Source organism: Mobula birostris, chromosome 7 (assembly GCF_030028105.1).
Source record: "Mobula birostris isolate sMobBir1 chromosome 7, sMobBir1.hap1, whole genome shotgun sequence".
In the NCBI taxonomy this organism is placed as follows: domain Eukaryota; kingdom Metazoa; phylum Chordata; class Chondrichthyes; order Myliobatiformes; family Myliobatidae; genus Mobula; species Mobula birostris.
Window position 1 is genome coordinate 174,499,561 of NC_092376.1, and position 18,076 is coordinate 174,517,636.

The following is an 18,076-nucleotide window of genomic DNA, read 5'->3' on the forward strand; positions in this document are numbered from 1 at the left end:
GATCACAGGTGCTGTAAAGCAATAGGCTAACTCTTATGCTGCCTTGCCAGCCTACCAGATCTGTCCATAACTAATCCCGGCCAGAACGTTATCTTCAATTCCATGTACTAAGTTTGTTTAATAAACTTGTTTTGTTTCAGGTGGAGTCATAAAAACATAACAAAAAAACCTATTAGACATATATGTCTGTGTCATGAATTCAAATTGACCATAATCACTTAAAAATACTGTTTGTCAAGTATAGTTTCTCTTTTGAAAGATCATGTTAACTGCCTTTATTTTCTAAATTTGCTGTCTCTCCTCTTAAATGATATGGTTGAATTTGTAATTTTCCAGTCTGTGGGAAGTATTTTAAAATCTATGGAAATTTGAAGTTATAACTAGTGCATCAATTGTTTATTATTCTGTGCTAATAATCTCTCAAATGCTAATTTTACACTAGTATTTATTTTATTCACTCCAGCTCTCATTCATCACTAATTTGTTTAGCATCTCTGCCATTTCCTTGTTTCACAATATAATTTGTGTAATACTGCAGAGTCCTACAACAACTTTAATCTTTGCCTCTACCATAAGATTTAGGAGCAGTACCAGGCAAGTTGGCCCATCGAGTATGCTTCGCCATTCCATTATGGTTGATTTATTATCCCTCCCAACCCCATTCTCCCCATAACCTTTGACACCCGTACTAATCAAGAACCTACTAACCTCCGCTTTAAATACACCCAATGACTTTGCTTCACAGCTGTCAGTGACAATGAATTCCACAGATTCACCACCGTCTGGCCAAAGAAATTACTCACCGTCTCTGTTCTAAGGGACGATTTTCTATTCTTGATCATACATTCCCCCACTATAGGAAACATATCCATGTCCACGCTATCTAGGCCTTTTAATATTTGGTAGGTTTTAATGAGATTCCTTCCCCTCTCTTTCCCACCCCCCCAAAAAAAAACGAACTCCAGCAACTCCCCGACCTACTCCTTGTGTTCCTGTTATACAAAAGTGTTCCAAGCCCCTCTCTCGGGGAAGTCCACTTTACTCGCCCAAACCAGTCTTTCACTCCTATTTCCTGCTAGTGTCCTACTCTCATTTCCAAACTTAGGCAAACATTATCAAGTGCGTCATGGAAAGCATATTGAATCCATTGGTTAGGTCCTACCCGGCAATTTCTTTTATAGGGAGGAAGGGTTGGGCTGGATCTGGTTTTTAAAAAATCAAAAACAAACTTGAATTCGCTTCCGTGACTTCGACAAATGTAACTTTAAAACAACTTGTGTCCCCGCGGTGATTGGCCCAACGCGTGTAGATGTTCATGTGCCAATTGGTCAGTCCTGATGTCACTCATTGACGTCAGGCGAGCCCACAAATGGGGCCATGCAAAAAGTCGGACAAGCAAAATTTTAAGTCTCTAATTAACTTTGTGTCAATTTGAAAGAATGTAACTGGAATGTAAAGTCTAGTGATCATTATGAGCCGAACTTTAAATCTCCATTTCGGAAAGACTCCGCCAGCTGTGATTGGGCGCTCGTTCATTCGAATCTACCAATAATTTGACCAAAAACAAGAGAAAATTTGCAGATGCTGAAAACCCAAGCAACGCACAAAATGCTGGACGAACTCAGCATCCACGGAAAAGAGTACAGTCGACGTTTCCGTCCAAGACCCTTCGTCAGACCTGATTGGTTCTGCTTCTTGTCCTTCAACTCCAAGAGCTCAACCGAATAGGCAGCAACCATTTAGCAATCCCAAGTGGATTGGCTGAAACCTGTCAGCTCCCCCTCTGAGTGATCGATCAAACTGTCACTCAACTTTGTCGAGAGGCGGGGTTTGGTAGCTCTTGAAAATCCCATTGACTAGGCTCTTTTCCATCCCTCCATCAGATGAGGAGGCTTCACGCCCACCTCCTTCCCGCCGATTGGTTCTGGGGTCCGTCCGTTGGAAAGTGGACCCGCCTGTGGCGCGCCGCGATTGGCTGGCGCGCCCCGTCAATCATTAGCGTCGGCGACTGTCCGTCGAGATGATGGTCAGAGGGTAGAGAGGAAAAAAATGGAGAGAAGTCCGAGCGAAGAGTTTACTGGTTGACGGGCAGCGGCGACGGTTTGTTCGGTGACGGGCTCGCGGCGGCCGGTGGATGAGCGGCGGTGCCCGCTCCTCCTCCTCCTCTCTCCGGTTACCCTGAGGGGCGTGAGAGCGGGGTCGGGGGGGAGGCCAGCGAGTGGCGCCGCGGGGCCCTCGGGACCTCAGGCCTCGGACCTCGGACCATGGCCGAGTTCGTGGTGCCTCGGCACAGCGCCGTGGTGGAACGGCTCCGCAAACGGATCGAGCTGTGCCGCCGCCACCACTCGGCCTGTGAGTCGCGCTACGAGCGGGCCTCGGCCGAGCGCCTGGAGCTGGAGCGGCAGCACAGCCTGGCGCTGCACCAGCGCTGCCTGCAGACCAAGAGCAAGCGGGCGGCCAAGCAGCGGCCTCCGCCGGCCGCCCCGGCCCCTACTTCGAATCAGGCCCCAGCGACAACCCCGGTCCCGTCGCAGCATGAACCGCAGCCCGCCTTTAGGAATAGCTCCGGACCTGCAGCCACCGGTACCGACGCTGCCCACCAGCCCGGAGCTACAGCCGCCGACCAGAGCCGGACCAATACCCTGCAGGCGGTGAGTGAGGAGCCAGCCTACGGGCAATCCAGCGGCGGCTGCTTCTTCACGGGTTTCCATCTCAGTCAACCGCGGTCTCCTGAAACCTGTCGGACTGGAACCTCTCCATCCGCAGATTGTGTGATTAATTGAGTCTTAACTTCTTTATGTGTGTCGCTAAGTTGTCACTTAAAAAAGTTTGTTACTCAACACGAGGTAGATGCATAACTTAGTACTAAAGTTTAAAACTTGTCCTGTTGTAATCAAAATCTGTATCTTGCTGTACAAGAGTTTATCACATAAGCTTATAGCTTGTTTGACAGTCTAAGGTAACATTTAAATCGTGTCTGGGCAATCTATTCATAGTCTAGTAAATTGACCTTAAGCTTTAATTCAACTTTTGAATGAGTTATAAATATGTGTAACTTGTACTGAGCTGGCACAGCTTAGAGTTGGTAGGCTATATGAACAAGTTAATAGTTGTGTAGGTATTTATAATGATCACTCTTTATAACATGTTATTCCAATATTTCTAAGGTTCGTTAGTAATACTGAAATATTTCTGTTGTGCAAATTTAGTAAGGATTTATATTTGGGTTTAAACTTGATGGTCAAAGATGACCGTTAACCAAGTCTATACAATTTATTCAAAGTCTAGTGGTCTAGATAGTAAATTGACCTTAAGTTTTTAATTCAAACATAACTTTTGTATAAGTTATACATTGAGCTAACTTGTATTGAGATGACATTAGTTAAAGTTGGTAGACCACATTGTGAAAGTATTTATAACTAGTTTTAAACAATACTGAGGCATTTTTGAATTGCATCCTTTATAGAATTTTATAGAACAGACCATTTAGTCTATTGTGCCTTTTGACAAAAATGTCCAAATAATCTTTTTTTTCAAGTGCCCCCTGCTGCTTTAATTTTAGTTTGCTTCTTAATATTGCTATTAAGTTTGCCTCTTCTATCCATTCAGGCAATATGCTCCAGATAATTTGAGGTATATAGTTTTATTTTAAATTTGTAAGTGTCTAGATGGGGACATCAAAACAGTAGTTACTTTCTACTGCAGTTTTCATCTGTGAATTTCACTTTGTATATTTTGGAGTCACTCAAATTGCAATGAAGTAATGATCAGAGAACTGCATTAGTGCTGTTGGCTAATAAATAAATATCAGGCAGGTAATCAGAGTTCTCCCATAACTCTTCAGAACTCTAGTTCCTCTTCAGGGATTAGGCAGATGAATGATACAGCATAGACTAGATGACTGAATGGCCTGTTTCTGTGCTGTAGTCTTCTATGACTTTTCCAAGAGTTATTCTGTGTCTGCCTTAGAAGTCAGTGCAGCACTTTATAGAAAGAGGATTTCTGATGTTGTGTTTGTATTGAATTCTAAAGCAGTAGTGCTACTAACTCCATCACAGCTTCACTAGGGTAGGGACAAACCAGTTATTACCTACTGAAAGGCAAGGCTGGGAGTATTGTGAGCAGAATAAGTACTAAGAAGTACTGTCATTGGAGAAGCTCCAGAGGAGAATGAACCCAGGAATGAAAGGGTTAACGTATGAGGAAAATTTGGCTCTGGACCTGTACTTGCTTAGGCGGGAATCTCTTTGAAACCTACTGATTATTGAAAGGCCTAGGTAGAGTGGATATGGCGAGGATATTTCCCTCAGTGAGGAAGTGTAGAACTAGAGGGCACAATCTCAGAGTACAGGAGCATCCCTTTGGAACAGAGATGAGGAGGAATTTCTTTATCCAGAGGGTGGTGAATCTGTGGAATTCATTGCCACAGACAGCTGTGGAGGGCAAGTCACTGGGTATAAATAAAGCCGGGGTTGATAAGTTCTTGATAAGTCAGGGCATGAAAGGTTACAGGGAGAAGTCAGGGGAATGGGGTTGAGAGGGATAATAAATCAGTCATGATGGAATGGCGGAGCAAACTTAATGGACCGAATGGCCTAATTCTGCTCCTTTATCTTCTGGTCGAAGGTTTACATAAGGAGGCTATTTGACCCACTTGCGTGTTGTATGGGAGTTATTTAGATCCGGTCTGTTTACCATATCTTCCAAACAAATATGTATCGAACTGGAGGGATTACTGTCTAAACACATGGTTTACAATCTGGAATGTGCCGATTGATCCACTGGAGGCAGCAGTGTCAGAAGCACTGAGTCAGGGTCACTAGAGTCATAGAATCAAAAGAGGCCTGTTGGTCCAACCCATCAATACTGACCACGATGTCTATCCAAGCTTGTCCCATCTGTTCCTCTAAACCTGTTCTGTCCATGTACATGTTGGTTGTTTGACATATTTGACAGTCTAACAGAGTTTTTAAAGTGGAAGTTCCACTCTCTCAACCTGGGAAGTTTTGAGTACCATCATAACTGGGGTTTTCCTTGGTTGCAGTGGGTGAACATGACTTCGCCTGTGCCTTGTCATGTCCCTTGCTCTCTACGAAGTGCTGCAGAACTACCTTCCTGGCTGTCGGGTCTCGCTGTTGATCTCACCTGCCCAGTCCACCAGAGCTGACTTTGTATGCTAGGATGGACATGTTCCTAACTTATTGGGGCAGGAGGCCCACTGGCTACCTCATGTGGTTTAGCCCGCCAGTTGAAGCAGTGGACCGGGATGTGGCTGCTGTTGCATGTAAACAGCAACTTGGAGCCACAGGGTCCAGTGGGGACCAAAGATGAGTGAGCTGTCCTGGAATGGACATGACAAACCCCTTCCTGGACTCCCCAACCCATGATACACCCATATTATTAGCAGGCTTGTGAGACCCTCCATTTGTCACGGTTGACCATGGATGTTGTGTCCCAACTGCCTACATGATACACAAGCTGTTGCCCATGTTGCAGGCTCCCCTTCTGCACGCAACTGATGAATCCAAAGGAACAGCAGAGACCAATACAGTTTGGCAACAGTGGTGTTGCAGGAGTTGCCAGTTGGCGTTGAACTCAACTGCCTTAGGGACTCCAGCTCCAGAATTTTCCTCAGGGTTGACTCCTGAATCCTTCCCCATGACTGGGTATAGTCTCCACCCGCCTTTCTCCTCCTGTCTGAGGTAGCTAAGCCACACATGAAAGCCAGGAGCTAAACTTGGTTGTCAGAGGCTGTTTGAAGCATATGCCATTGGGGGCATTTGAAGGGGAGTAGGAATTTATCCCCACAAGCCCCCCCCCCCGCCCCCCGGCTATAACAACCTTATTGAGCCTAGCAAGCTTAGTGATGGATCAATCCCTGGGCAGCCTGCAGAAGTTGCAAGGTAGGAGATTGCAAGGACTCAGACAGACTCTTGAATCTTCACATCTTCACTGACCACAAGTGAGTTGCCAGATTATTGAATGACAGTAAAGTGGTACCTTGATTAAAGAAGTTCAGAGTTCAATTCTGGCATCATCTATGAAGTCTGTAAGGAGTCTGTACCCCGTGGAATGGTTGTGTTTCCTCTGGGTGCTCTGGTTTCCTCCTACAGTTCAAAGAAGTACCGGTTTGTAGGTTAGTTGGCCATTCATTGTAAACTGCCCTGTAATTTGGCTAGAGTTAAATCAATGGGTTGCTGGATAGTGAGGCTGAAAGAGCCGGAAGGGCTGGTCCACCCTGTATCTCAATAAATAAATAAATAACAGCAGCAAGAAGCCAGGTAATTACAAACCAACAAGTCTAATTCATGGGTAGGAAAGATATTAGAAAGAATTGAGTAAATCGATTAATTTGCACGTGAAAAGGCAGAAAATATGTATGTTGGCTTTTTGATTGGGGGAGAATTGTCTGACCAACTTGATTGAAATTTTCAGAGAGGTAAGAGAAAAAATATTGTTGAGGATGTGGGAGCTAATGTTGTCTACGTAGACATTAGTAAGGCCTCCCACATGGAAAGATTGTTCCAATACAAGCAAATTGGTCTGAAATTGGCTTGGTGATAGAAGCTAGAGGGAGGGTTGTTCTTGTGATTGAAAGCACTGGTGTTGTACCTTAAGGACCAATGCTGGACTCTTACCATTTTGAAGTCAAATTTGGAATATTGTGTTCAGTTTTGGTCACCCTGTTATAGAAAGATGACTTTAAAGTACAAAGGAGATTTACAGGAATGTTGCCAGGACTCAGGTGACTGTGTTATTTAGAGAGATTGAGCAGGTTGGGACTTTATTCATTTAAAATGAGTGGTGATTTTATAAAGGTGTATCAAATCCTTGTGCTCTCCTTTTCCCCCATATATGGCGAACAAGAACCAGAAGACTAGCGTAGGGTGAGAGGGGTGAGATTTAATAGCAATCTGAGATGCAACCATTTCACCCAGAGTGTGGTGGATATATGGAACAAGCTGACAGAGGAAGTGGTTGAGGCAGGTACAATAGCAACGTGTAAAAGGTACCTGGAAAGGATAGGAATGGTTTAGAGGGATATGAGTTGAGCTCAGATAGACATCTTGGTATGGACCAGTTAGGCCGAAGGACAACTCTGACGATATAACTTAATCCAACAATATGAATGTAGGAGTTAAGGTTACTGGGTTTGCAGATGATGTGAGAATTGTTATTGTTGGTGTTGATGATATAAGATGATATTCATCGGTTGGCAAGATGGGCAGGGCAATGGCAAATGGAATTTAGTCCTATGACCTGTGTGATGCATTTTGGAATGACAATACAGGTCAGATGTATGCAAGGAGTGATCGGGCCATGTAGGTACAGTAAAACTGCACTATCTGACTTTCAGGTATTTTCCATAGTCTCCTGAGTCTCAGTGGTGCCATTATCCTTGCGCTCTCCTCAATCTTACCAGAAAGATTTATAAAATTAGTTTTAATTGTCATTCAACCATATATGAATATCCATGAATCCAGCTAAATGAAACAGTGTTCCTCTGGAGAGAAGATTCAAACCACTGTACCAACAGTCATACATAGCATAAGGCTTATATAGCAGATATAATATCATAATAAGCATACTGTACAGTCACATAGAAAAGGTAGTCTAAGTCTCTGAGTCCATGAATGTTACAGCAGTCTGCAGTCAGACAATACAGCTTGTCTTCTACCAAGCAAACACTGGAGGGCAGCACTAACTCCAGCATGGACACCACACTGCCTCTGGCACCAACTCCCAACGCCTCTCTCCTGGACGGCTGCAAGCTGGCGGCGCCACAGTTTGAAGCTCAGTCCTTGCTATGACCGAGGCCACACTGCTACTCTGTCATTTGCCAATAAACCAGTGAACCAGAATTATTTATATAATTTTATAAATTGTGTGTGTAGGCAGAAGTGATTGTTTTAATTAGCCACGTGATTACTAATTTAATTGGTTAAGCACAACATTGTAGGCTGAAAGGCCTGTTCGTGTGCAGTACTTTTCTATGTAGTGTAGCATCTAAAAAAGTTGAGTTGAAATGTTAAGGATTAACATCTAAATGTCTGGAAAATCTGGGAGTCCGATTCCACCAAGGTAGAGTGCATTCTGGATTGTCAGTTGCATGATAATGAGAAAAGTAGGAACTCTGTATATGAGGATTGCTGAAGGTGGAAGAGAAATAGATGAGCCAGGAACCAAAGCATTTGAGATACTTGTTGCCTCTAGCTGGGACATCAGGGAGGCAATTCTAGAATTTCATTAAATAAACATTAGGTCATAGCTGTGGTACTCTATCAGTACTGGTCAGTGTACAAGGAAGGTTGTGATTGTACCATAGAGGGGTGCAATTAGACACTAGTTTTATTTCACATGTACACAGTGAAATGTGTCATTTTGAGTCAACGACCAACACTGTCCGGGGATGTGCTGGGGGCAGCCTGTTGCCATGCTTCTGGCACCAACATAGCGTATCTACAACATACTAACTCCAATCCATACGTCTTTGGACTGTGGGAGGAAACTGGAGCACCTGGAGGAAACCCATGCGGTCATGGGGAGAACGTATAAACTCCTCACAGACAGCTTGGGAATCGCCTCCTGATCTTGCATCTGGTATGGTAAAGCATTACACTAACCTCTGTGGTACAGAGGAGTAGTTACCAGAGGGACTCAGGGTAGGATGGATGGTTAAAAACCAAAGATAGTGTACTGTCCAGAAGGGCAGGCAGATGATAGGGCAACAATGCAGCCAGCAGGGTTATGAGTGCATTAGGGATGCAGAGTCAAAAATGGTAGCAAATACAGTACTCATCAATGCACGAAATAAGGTGGATGTTCTTGTTGGACTTCTATAAATGCTTGGTATGATGTTGTGGCCATCACTGAATTGTGGCTGAAGGACGGTTGTAGTTGGGAGCTAAATGTCCACGGTTACACTTTGTATCAGACCAAAAGCAAGATAGGCAGAGGGGGTGGTATTGTTCTGCTGGTAAAAAATGGCATCATATCAGTAGAAAGATGTGACATTGAATCGGAAGATGTTGAATCCTTGTGGGTTGAATTTAGAAACTGCAAGGGTAAAAGGACCCTGATGGCAGTTACATACAGTAGCTGGAATGTAAACACAGATTACAACAGGAACTAGAAAAGTCATGACAAAAGGGCATTGTTATGATAGTCATGGGAGATTTCAACATACAGGTCGATTGGCAAAATGAGGTTGGAGATGGATCTTGAGAGAGAGTTTATTGAATGCCTAGAGTAGTTTGTTGAGCCTGCTAGGGGTTCATCTAAACTGGATTGGCTATTATGTAGTGAACCAGAGGGGATGAGAGACCTTAAGGTAGAAGAACCCTTAGGAGGCAGTGATCACCATATGATTGAGTTCAACTTGAAATTTGATAGGGAGCGAGTAAAGCTTGATGTAGCAGTATTTCAGTGGAGTAAAGGAAATTACAGTGGTATGAGAGAGGAGTTGGCCAAAGTAAATTGGAAGCAGATGCTGACAGGGATAACAGCAGAGCAGCGATGGTATGAGTTTCTGGGAAAAAATGAGGAAAGTGCAAGATAGATGTATTCCAAAAACAAAGAAATCCTCAAATGGTAAAATAGTGCAACCGTGGCTGACCAGAGAAGTCAAAGCTAATGTAAAAACAAAAGAGAGGACATACAACAAAGCAATAATTAGTTGGAAGATAAAGGATTGGGAAGCTTTTAAAATCCTACAAAGAGCAACTAAAAGAATCATTAGGAAGGAAAAGATGAAATATGAAAACAAGCTAGCAAACAATATCAAAGTGAATAGTAAAAAGCTTTTTGAAATATGTAAAAATTAAAAGGGAGCTGAGAGTTGATAGAGGATCGCTAGAAAATGAGGCTGGAGAAATAATAACGAGGGCCAAGGAGATGGCAAATGATATTTTGCATCAGTCTTCACTGTGGAACACTAGCCGTATGCCTGATGTTGTAGTGTGTGAAGGAAGAGAAGTGAGTGCAGTTACTATTACAAGGGAGAAGGTGCTCAAAATGCTGAAAGACCTAAGGGTACAGAAGTCACCCAGACCAGGTGAACTGTACCCTAGGGTTCAGAAAGAGGTAGCGGGATAGATTGTGGAGGCAATGATCTTTCAAAAATCATTGGACTCTGGCATGGTGCCTGAGGACTGGAAAACTACAAATATCACTCCACTCTTTTAAGAAAGGAGAAAGGCAGCAGAAAGGAAATTATAGACCAGTTAGCCTGACCTCAACGGTTGGGAAGATGTTCGAGTCAATTGTTATGGATAAGGTTATGGAGTACTTGGAGACTCAGGACAAGATAGGACAAAGTCAGCATGGTTTCCTTAAGGGAAAATCTTGCCTGACGAATCTGTTGGAATTCTTTGAGGAGATTATAGGTAGGATGGATAAAGGGGTTGTAGTGAATGTTGTACATTTGGACTTTCAGAAAGCCTTTGATAAGGTACCACACATGAGACTGCTTACCATGTTAAGAGCCTATGGTATTACAGGGAAGTTACTAGCATGGTTAGAGCATTGGCTGATTGGTAGGAGGCAGTGACTGGGAATTGAAGAATCCTTTTCTGGTGTTCCGCAGGTGCCGGTATTGGGACCCTTCTTTTTATGCTGTATAATCGATGATTCAGATGATGGAATAGATGGGTTTGTTGCCAAGTTTGCAGATGATATGAAGATTAGTGGAGAGGCACGTAGGATTGAGGAAACAGGAAGGCTGCAGAAGAACTTAGATGGATTAGGATAATGGGCAAGAGTGGCAAATGAAATACAATGTTGGAAAATGCATGATCGTGCACTTTGGTAGTAGAAATAAATGTGCAGAATGGGGAGAAAATCGAAAAATCTGAGATACAAAGGACTTGGGAGTCCTTGTATATGTCCACAGATCCCTGAAAGTTGCCTCACAGGCAGATAGGGTAGTTAAGAAAGATTATGGGGTGTTAGCTTTCATAAGTCGAGGGATAGAGTTTAAGAGTCACGAGGTAATGATGCAGCTCTAGTACTGTGTCCAGTTCTGGTCGCCTCACTATAGGAAGGAAGTGGAAGCATTGGAAAGGGTACAGAGGAGATTTACCAGGATGCTGCCTGGTTTAGAGAGTATGCATTATGATCAGAGATTAAGGGAGCTAGGGCTTTACTCTTTGGAGAGGAGGATGAGAGGAGACATGATAGAGGTGTACAAGATATTAAGAGGAATAGATAGAGTGGATAGCCAGCGCTTCTTCCCCAGGGCACCACTGCTCAATACAAGAGGACGTGGCTTTAAGGTAAGGGGTGGGAAGTTCAAGGGGGATATTAGAGGAAGGTTTTTTACTCAGAGAGTGGTTGTTGCGTGGAATGCACTGCCTGAGTCAGTGGTGGAGGCAGATAACACTAGTGAAATTTAAGAGACTACTAGACAGGTATATGGAGGAATTTAAGGTGGGGGGTTATATGGGAGGCAGGGTTTCAGGGTCGGCACAACATTGTGGGCTGAAGGGTCTGTACTGTGTTGTACTATTCTATGTTCTGTCATACAAAGGACGTTTGATAGATCTGGGTCTGTATTCGCTGGAATTTAGAAAGATGGGGGAATGTTGAAAGGCATAGACAGAATAGATGTGGAAAGGATGTTTCCCATGGTGGGGGAGTCTAGGACAAGAGGATACAGCCTCAGGATAGAGAGGTGTCCATTTAAAACAGATGTGGAGAAATTTCTTTAGCCAGAGGGTGGAGGCCAGGTCATTGGTATATTTAAGCAGAGCTTGATGGATTCTTGATTGGACATGGCATCAAAGGGTTACAGGATGAAGGCAGAGGAGTGGAGCTGACGAGGGAAGGAAGAATCAGCCATGGTTGAATGCCGGAGCAGACTCAATGGGCCAAATGCCCTAGTTCTGCTACTGTGTCTTATGGTTGAAGGACTGAGGAGGTTGTCTATTGATTTGGAGAACAGTTTCAGCAGGCATGTGACTGAGGTATATGAGGATATGAAAAGCCAGATAGAGTAAATACTGAGGAAACCTTTCTCCGTGCAGGAGGTCCGTTACATCTGAGCATTTAATACCATCATCTCCTCTAAACTAGTCAACTCCAAGACCTGGGCCTTGGTACCACTTTGTGCAGTTGGATCTTGAATTTCCTCACTTGCAGACCCCAGTCAGTTCAGATTGCTAAAAACATCTGCTCCACAATCTCCATCAGCACAGGTGCACCACAAGGCTGTATTCTTAGACCCCCATTCTACTCCCTTTTAAAGATTTAAAATAGGTACTATTTGTCACATACAGTGAAATGTGTCTTTTGCATTAAACTAAATCGACGGGTGTTGTGCTGGGCGGCCTGCAAATGTGCCTTCATACTTCTATTGTCAACATGGCATGCCCTCAACTTACTAACCCATATCCTAATCTCTGGACTGTGAGAGGAAACTGGGGCACCTGGTGGCAACACGGGGTCACAGGAAAACTCCTTACAGGCTGCAGCAGGAATTGGACTGTAATCAGTGGCGCTGTCATACTGTTTACAGTAACCACTAAGCTTCCGTGCCTTCCTGTTGTAATCTCAAATGCACTGTCAGGGGATGATGGAGGAAGATAGTTGAATAATATTTAAATATCTGGTTAAGTATTAAAATGGCCAAAACACAGAAGGCTGTGGACTTGTACTGGTAAGTGGGATTCGTATATCAGAAATGGGTTTAATATCACTGGCATATATCGTGAAATTTGTTATTTTTCGGCAACTGTACAGTGCAATATATTTAAAAAGCTATAAATTACAGTAAGTGTGTGTCTGTGTATATTATTTGTATATACAAAAACCCCATCATCCAGGACTTGCCCTCTTCTTGTTGCTCCATCATGGAGGAGATATAGGAACAGTTTCTTCCCCTCCACCATCCGATATTGAATGGACAATGAACCCATGAACATTTCCTCAGTATATTTCCCCTCTCTTTGTGCACTATTTAATTTTTGTTTATACTCGTTTTACTTGTATTGCATTGTGCTGCTGCCACAAAACAACAAATTTAATTACATATGCCAGTGATACTAAATCTGATTCTGAATTAAATAACTAGTGCAGAAATGGAAAAGAAAATAATGAGATCATCTCATGGGTTCATTATCCATTCAGGCAAAATATAGACTAATACTTGATTATTGGCATTGATGGGGTGAGCCACGGGGCCTACTTCTGCACTATGATTCTGTAATCTGTTTCCTGCCTTTTCTTAAAAATAGGCCCATTTTGAATGATCCTCATCTAGTTTTAAGTTTCGTCTTCTCTCAATCAAGATTTTAAGTGGTTTTGGAAATGTATTAGAAACATTGCTTGGATTTCTTCACTCTTGTAATGGTAATTTACAGATGCTTGACTTGTAGTCACTCATACATATGAGTGAGCTGCCATAGATACTCGTTCACTATGTGCCATGTTGTATGACGTGGGTAATCATAATCTTTCCTTGACTGTGATTGTTCTTGGCTAATTTTTCTACTAAGTGGTTTGCTATTGCCTTCTTTTGGACAATGTCTTTACAATTAGGCGACCCCAACCATTATCAAATGCACTTCAGAGATTGTCTGCCTGGCGACCGTGGTCACATTACCAGGATTTGTGATAGGCACCGGCTGCTCATATGACCATCCACCACCTGCTCACATGGCTTCACGTGACCCTGATCGAGGGGCTAAGCAGGTGCTACACCTTGCCCAAGGGTGACCTGCAGGCTAGCAGAGGGAAGGAGTGTCTTACACATGAGATGTTACTCCTCCAACCTGAGAGTGGCCTTGTCATGGCAGAAGAGGAGGTCATGAACTGAACTGAGATGTTGGAGTGGGAAGTCGAATTGAAGTGGGCGGCCATTGCAGCGGACAGAGTGAAGGTGCTCGATGAAATCCCCCCCCCCCCAATGTATATTGGAGATCAGTGATGTAGGGGAGAGCACACTGAGAACTGTAGGGGCTTGCTGACAGGGATGTAACTGAGTTGCCTCCCCCAAAAGTGTTACTGACTGTATTGGTCCACAGACTTTGTTCAGTGGTCAGTTTTCATCCACTTATTGAGGTTGGGTGTGGGTTTTGGGTATGATGAAAATGTTCTTTGTTCTTCGACCATCCTCGTATTGGCATTGCAGTGACCTTCAATGAAAGCTGTTCTGTAAATGGGTGTAAACTTTGTTTACTTAATGCAGTTTTGGAATGGCACTTCGTGCTATGATGTTTTTTTGATAGGAATGCAAAGGTTTAAAAGGTACTTGAGTGACATTCTTCTTGCAGAGGATGGTACATGTATGGATTGAGCTGTCAGAGAAAGTCATTGAGGCAGATGCACTAATGATGGTGTGGTAGCGTAGAGATTAGTGTAACAATATTACAGCAGTAGTGACCAGCGTTCAATTCTACTGCAAACAACAGGAATTCTGCAGATGCTGGAAATTCAAGCAACACACATCAAAGTTGCTGGTGAACGCAGCAGGCCAGGCAGCATCTCTAGGAAGAGGTACAGTCGACGTTTCAGGCCAGGGTCTCGGCCTGAAACGTCGACTGTGCCTCTTCCTAGAGATGCTGCCTGGCCTGCTGCGTTCACCAGCAACTTTGATGTGTGTTGCTTCAATTCTACTGCTGTCTGTTAGGAGCTTGTATTGCATTCTGCGACCGCGTAGATTTCCTCTCGGTGCTCTGGTCTCCTCCCACAGTCCAGAGACACAGATTAGTTTCTATTAATTTGTGAGCATGTTTTGTTGGTGCCGGACCTGTGGTGACACTTGCAGACTGCCCTCCAGCACATCTTAGACTTTGGTCTTTAACACAAACTGTATGCTTAAATGTCCACATGACAAAGCAGATTTTTAATCTTAATCTTTAAGTTCTGATTGAGTGTGGAATGATGTAATTATTTTTGTCTGGATTTAAAATAAATAATTTGTGTTCATGTCTGTCTAGTGTTCCAAAGCAGTTATGTTGATTAGTGACTGAGATGAAATAATTTCCTTGTTAAAAAGAGAGCCTCAGTAATTTTCTGATGGACTGTAATTCTGCTTTGACGTTTTACTCCCACCACCATGTATTACAAGAGAAGGATGTATGATGGAAACACAGTTGTTTCATGCTGATATATTTGCGTGTGTGTGTGTCTTATTTGATGTAAGTTCGACAGTTAAATTGGTGGTATAAATCCATTAGAATCGTCAGTAGATCCTGTAGGTAATTTGGATTTTTGTATAATTGTTATGGTGTTAGAGATGCTCTTGTAAACAGTCCAGTATCTGATTAAATCGGTACACTTGGATTGAACTCCAAACAGGATATTTTATAGGTCAAAAATCAAAGTAAATTTATTATCAAATTACATACATGCCACCATTAAAAAAATGCTGGAGGATCTCAGCAGGTCAGGCAGCATCTATGAAAGTGAATAAACAGTCGATGTGAGGGTTTCAGCCTGAAGCATCGACTGTTTATTCCTCTCCCTAGCCGCTGTCTGACCTGCTGAGTCTTGTGTGTATTGCTCAATATTTCCAGCATCTGCAGAATCTCTTGTCACCACATACTACCTTGAGATTCATTTTCTTGCAGTCATTCACAGATAAAATTAAACACAATAGGACCAATGAGAAAGCTGCACACAGGCTGACAAACAACTGATGTGCAATAGAAAGCAAACTACAAATACAAAAAAAATTAAGAATGAATAAGTAAATAATTTTGTGAACATGAGTTGTAGAGTCCTTGAAAGTGAGTCTGTATGTTGTGATATCAGTTCAGGGTTGAGGTGAGTGAAGTTACCCATGCTGGTTCAGGAAGAAGTCTGATGGTCCAGGAGCAATAACTGTTCCTGAATCTGGTGGTATGAGATCGAAGATATAATAATATTTCATGCCAGTAGATCAAACTTGAGGTTCACTATCAAGGTCAGTGAAATGGGTGTGAACAAAATATTCTACAACCCACAACTCACTAACCCTAATAAGGCTGTAAGAGGAACTGGGTAAGCCAGGCACCATCTGCGGAAAAGAGTACAAGTCAATACAGGTGTCCCCCGCTTTTCGAACGTTCGCTTTACGAAACCTCACTGTTACGAAAGACCTACATTAGTACCCTGGTTTTGCTTTCAGAAAGTGTTTTCACTGTTACGAAAAAAATTCGGCGTGCGAAAAAAATCAGCACGCTATAAAAGGCAGTGTGTGCCCCGAGCAGCCGCTCTCCCCCGGATTCGGAACAGCATTCTCGCCGGCATTGCTTAAACGCGTGTCTGTGAGCAGCTGTTTGCAAGGTGAGTTCTATGGTGTCAGAAAAGCCTAAAAGAGCTCATATGGGTGTTACACTTAGCGTAAAACTAAACATAATTAAACGTTTCAATCGTGGTGAACGAAGTAAGGACTAAGTGAGTTTGGCTTGTGGAAGCTGACGAAGGTGATGTTGAAGAGGTTTTGGCATCCCATGACCAAGAATTGATAGATGAAGAGCTGATGCAATTGGAAGAGCAAAGGATAACAATCGAAACCGAATGCAGTAGCGAAAGTGAAGCAACTGCGTGAGATTTTCACTGCAATGATAAAGTACGACTTTAATTTTGAAAGGGTACGTAGGTTTAGGGGGTATTTGCAAGATGGTTTGAGTCCTTACAAAGAACTACATGATAGAAAAATGTGCGAGGCTCAGCAGTCAAGCAAGCCTTCCTCATCAGCCACAGCAGATGACAAACCTCGACCTTCGACATTGAGGTGGGCAGTCATAGGAGAAGATGAGCTGCCTGCCCTACTGGAAACAGACGACGAGATGATACCCCAGTGTCCCACCACCCCAACACCCAGGCCGCGGACAGATACTGTACCGATTCACGGAGAATGCAGCAGTAGCCGGGAGGCACACAGCACATCTTTAAGAAAAAAACCAAAATAAACATGCTAATTAATTAGGTGCCGCCCAGCATGTAATTGTCAGCCCAGATCATAGACGACGCAGTCAGAAATCGGTACTGATCTGGGCCGACAATTACGTGCCGGGTGACACCTAATTAATTAGCATGTTTATTTAGGCTTTTTTCTACCGCTGGACTCCTGCGTGCTTCGCGGCAATGTATTGGTCGGCGGCCTGGAGGGTGGGGGCCACTGCACCAGCCAACCTGCGACGACTCAGTCTAACACACCACCATCAGTGTGCTCTGCGCTGTCTTTCCAATTCTAGTAAGTGATACTACACTGTACATACATTATTTCTACTTTATATCGGCTGTGTATTTTTACGTGTTATTTGGTATGATTTGGCAGCTTCATAGCTTAAAGGTTACTGGAGAGCGCTTGCGCCGTGTTTTTGCCAACAGCACTTGCATGAGATTTTCTGCTGATGGCACTTGCGTGAGATTTTCGCTACGGAGAACAGTACAGTAATGATTGTGGAAAAGTATTTCTACTTTATATAGGCTGTGTATTTATCATATCATTCCTGCTTTTACTATATGTTACTATTATTTTAGGTTTTATGTGTTATTTGGCATGATTTGGTAGGTTATTTTTGGGTCTGCGAACACTCACAAAATTTTCCCATATAAACAAATGGTAATTGCTTCTTCGCTTTACGACATTTCGGCTTACGAACCGTTTCATAGGAACGCTCTACCTTCGGATGGCGGGGGAAACCTGTATTTTGCGCTGGGCCCCTTCATCATGACTAGAGGGAAAAAAAAGAGTCAGAGTAAGAAGGGGGAGAGGAAAAAACAAAAGGTGATAGGTGAAACTGGATGGGCGGAAGGGATGAAGTAAAGAGCTGGAAAGGTGATTGGAGGAAAGTATAGGGACGATGTCAGAGGTAGCGTTTTTTTTACACAGAGTGGTGAATACATGGAAAGCATTGCTGGTGTGGCATTACAGATCCACCCTGTATTACTGTGGGAGGAAACAGGAGCACCTGGGGAAAACCTATCCCACATGGAGGACATACAGAGACTTCCTGCAGAACAGCACTGGAATTGAATTCCGGAACGCCCTGAGTTCAGTTGACGTTATGCTAATCGCAATGTTACCATGGATAAAATAAAGATGGAGGACTGTGTGCATGGGAAAGGGTTCAGGAGTTCCCAACTT

At 43.4% G+C, this 18,076-nt stretch overlaps 1 protein-coding gene across 1 annotated transcript in view; it reads left to right on the top strand.

Annotated features, from left to right (window-relative positions):
- Positions 1–2,011: 2,011 nt before the first annotated feature.
- maml1 (mastermind-like transcriptional coactivator 1) overlaps positions 2,012–18,076 on the top strand; it is an 85,948-nt gene continuing 69,883 nt past the window's right edge. Inside the window, exon 1 of the mRNA XM_072264116.1 lies at positions 2,012–2,651. Within this exon, the coding sequence (XP_072120217.1) occupies positions 2,265–2,651 (387 nt within the window). The 5' untranslated portion in view covers positions 2,012–2,264. The remainder of the gene's footprint in view (positions 2,652–18,076) is intronic.